The sequence below is a fragment of the Mastomys coucha genome, unplaced genomic scaffold (genome assembly GCF_008632895.1).
Source record: "Mastomys coucha isolate ucsf_1 unplaced genomic scaffold, UCSF_Mcou_1 pScaffold20, whole genome shotgun sequence".
Classification (NCBI taxonomy): domain Eukaryota; kingdom Metazoa; phylum Chordata; class Mammalia; order Rodentia; family Muridae; genus Mastomys; species Mastomys coucha.
Window position 1 is genome coordinate 125,517,179 of NW_022196903.1, and position 3,911 is coordinate 125,521,089.

The following is a 3,911-nucleotide window of genomic DNA, read 5'->3' on the forward strand; positions in this document are numbered from 1 at the left end:
TTTTTTTACGTCCACATGAATTTTAACAATTAATACACTGAGGAAGATCTCCTGAGTAAGGCCAATTTCATCCTAGCAAGGATGAACTCAGACTGTGAGGCTTGGGAACCAAGCACCTTTACTTGAGAGGTTGTTCTCCTGTCCCATGGCTTTTGAAAGTATAACTTTTTAATTGTACTATCATTACACCATTTCCCTCTTCTCTCTTCTCCCTCCAAACCCTTCTATGAACTTCCCCCTGATCTCGTAATCTTTTGAAATATGCCCAAACTGGTTGTGAACCGACCCTCTCTCACATTTCTCAGCCTGTTAAGTGCTGGAGTCACAGATTTGTATTAACATACTGGGATCCTTTATCTCAGGCCACACTTAATCCACTTCTTTTTGTTCTCTTCAGTTCTTACCAATTTTCATTTTTCTCTCATTGTTTTCTTTCTTTCTTTTGCTGGGCTTGCATTTTCTTTTCTTTCCTTTTAATAGTTATGTTTTTTAAAATTATTATCCAGTTTTGTTAGGCACACAAAATTATGGGTTTCTATATGACATCGCCACATGATTAAATCATGGTCATTTGCTCACATTGCTACAACTTGTCATTGTCCTCCTCTTCCCCTCCTCCACTGGTTTGTCCTTTTCTATCTCTAAGCAGTCCCATTCCTGCCTTCATGAAATACACACACACAAACACACACACACACACACACACACACACAGAGAGAGAGAGAGAGAGAGAGAGAGAATTTTAAATCTAGGTATGAGAGGAAATGTAATATTTGCCTTTCCTTTCACCACCATTATGCATTCCTATGTATCTTCCCTGTCCTTTAGGTTTCTTCATACTCCCTTAAAGCCCATTTTTTATTTTTATACATCCATTCATCCAAGTCTATATTCTCTACTTCAGAAAAAATAAACAGGTTTTGTTTTTTCCATGTCTGGGTTATTTCAATTATCACAATGACCTCCAATTCTGTTTATGTTTTTGCTAATGACACGACTGCATTCTTCTTTGTGCCTGAATATAATTTCATCATGAATATGTACATTTTCTTTATTGATTAATCTATTGATGAATTTCTAGTTTGTGCCATATTTTAGCTATTATGAATAGTGTTTCAATAAACATGATAGTGCAAGTATCTTTGTGGGATATTGACATAGTCTTCCAGGTATGTTCCCAGGTTTAGTATAAATGATTCTATCTTCAATATTAAAGGCCATATCCTGTCATGATATTTCCATAATCACTACTTGGTACAGTCTAGATATCCAGAACAAATTTATAGGTAAGTATTCTTTTTGGAGAAATTTGTTTCAATATGTAATCAATAGATTTTTTCTAGAAAGTTTCTTTATAAAACTTATTCTAGAATATTTTCATCATTGATCTATAATCTTAAATAATTTTCTAACTAAATATAACATTAAATCATAATTTATACCTGGACAGTACTTATACTCAGTATTAATTTCTAATATATTATTTATTTCTAAAACATTTGTTAAGAATTGTCACTTGAACCAGCTGTGGTAGTGCATGCCTTGAATCCTAGAACAGGCAGGTGGGGCAGGCAGATCTCTGTGTATTTGATGACAGACTAGTGTACATAACAAGTTCCAGGCCAGCCAGAATCACATGATGAACACCTGTCTCCACAATAAAAATTGTCACTTCGTACTTGACCCTTCTCCAATCACAAACATAGTTCAATGACTTAAGAAGAACACTCTACGTCAGGCCATAAGAGCAAACCACCTGCTTTTCCAACGAATGCAAACAGCAGTGAAATGCTGTTACAATTGTTTTGAATTTGTCAGGCACCTTTGCATTTGGAGGACTGATTCAGTACTGACTATGAAAATGTCCTTTCTTCTGTAGCTATTTGTTATAATTTGTTCTGAGAATTAATTTTTATGTCAACTTGTATTGAAAGGGAGAGGAAAACAGAGATAGAGACATTCAAAGTTGCTGTATATGAGATTTCCCAAGATTCAACTTAAGTTTGTTAAAAGGATGTCACTGCATGAAATCAATATTCACGTAAAAAAGAAACCTTCCTTTCTCTTAGTGATAGCTTTTCTTCAGATATGTACATGATGCTAATGTTTTCTTCCCTTTAACATAGTCTTTACTCTACAAAGCACCCTCACAGATGCCTGTTTTAGTTTACTGTTCCCCAGGATCAGGATAAATGAATGGCTTGAAGGATAGATTAGAGCTATCAGTTCACCCCAAATTACAGCTAATTCACTCTCTGGCATAAAGTAGCTGGAGGTGGCTATGAGAAAGGCCAGGCAGTAGACAACAAACAGGGCAAGGAAGGAAATTACGGCTTTTGTGGCTTTCACATGAGCTGTTGTGCTGGGATCTTTGTACCCTCTTACACTGAGTTGCATCTGCCTGTTGTGTCTCCATAGGGAGAGGATCAAGAGGAGAAAGGACACCAGGGACACAGAAAAGGGGAACAGCATGACCAAGTTGAGATTTACCTTGACAGAGGCATGTCCAGCTTTATTTACTTTGCATCTCAAAGTAGAGTTTATTCGTTCTTTTGTCTTGACACAACGTCTGAAATCATCATTCAAATTTTCAGTGACTGGGAGGCTAAAACACAGGGAGAGAATCACACATGCCAGTAGAGTCCTGAGGATTAGCTTGTCAATTCTCCACTTTATCCAGAGGAAAAGAGGGTGGAAGAAGTTTGCTATCTTGAAGAAATAGAAAGTGCTGAGGCAGGTGGCAAACCAGACACTTAAATGGTTGGTAAGTGTCCAAAAGAAGTCAATGGTCCTCATTTCTTTACCTCTGTTGTAGGTGTCTGGATACTGTACCAATATAATACAATCTAATAGGATTATACACTGTAGACAAATTCTGGACATGGCCAGACTTGAGAGGATTAAATCAATAGAAGCAATCTTCCTATTCTTCATCCAGCCCAGGAAGTTTACCAGAGCAATGAATGCATTTCCTAAAATCCCTACTAAGACTTCACCAACAGCTACAAGCATTAATGTAGTATCTATTTCATATGCCATTTTAAAGTAGAGAAGTATCCAATTAGGTTCTGGCTGACTTGATGTAGTTCTGTTTCTACACTTGGCTGCTTAGGATTCGCTGTCCTTGTCTTTACCTCCTTAAGTTGCAGTCTGTCTTGTGATGAAGATGAGAACTATGCATGAAGACTGTAGACAGTTTATCTAAATCTCAGTTGGTCTTAAAAACTGTGTTGACGATCCTTAGCCTAGATATTGTATGTCCATTTACCTTCTCCGAGGTCATTCTTTTCTACATACACTTTAGGCTGAGCTACTGTTTGCTAAGATGCAAATTTATCCAATTCCTTTCCATGCTCCCAAGCTGTTTATCTGAGGCTAAGTTTTTACAAATTTGGGATTCAGAAATCATGCTAGTCACCTTATCACAGCTACTAGATTGAATAAGTAAAAATGTGGGGCACTCAGTTAAGTTTTAATTTTAGATAAGCAATGAAAAAATTTTAAAAGAATATTTTAGAACTTAGAGTGTAGCAAAAAGATCAACTGAACTAAATTTAGTTGGGTGTCCTGTTTATTAGAACCCAACTCTCAAGAACTTCCTAGCAATTAGAAAATTGGCAGCAGCTAAAATTTGTGGAAGACTCCCATCATAATATACAATCATGCTTCTTATTATTAAGGAATTTAAATTTTGGCTCCACATTGAGAAACAGACCTTTTAAGGTAGTTTAACAAACTAATGTTCCCTATAATTTAACTCTCCAAAAAAAATCTTTTTATTGATTCTTTGTGAATCTCACTTCATGAACCCCATTCCACTTATTTCCCCACCCCGAACCTCTGCCCTTGCAACACCCCCAAAACCCAACAAAACTCCAAACCAACTCAAACCAAACCACCACCACCACCAC

General features: G+C 36.7%; 1 protein-coding gene across 1 annotated transcript; it reads right to left on the bottom strand.

The window, feature by feature from the left end:
- Positions 1-1,889: 1,889 nt before the first annotated feature.
- On the bottom strand, positions 1,890-3,280 carry LOC116098364 (taste receptor type 2 member 7). The gene has a single exon (XM_031381006.1). It carries the CDS (start codon positions 3,037-3,039, stop codon positions 2,101-2,103), a length of 939 nt encoding a protein of 312 aa, XP_031236866.1. The 5' UTR covers positions 3,040-3,280; the 3' UTR covers positions 1,890-2,100.
- Positions 3,281-3,911: the final 631 nt, after the last annotated feature.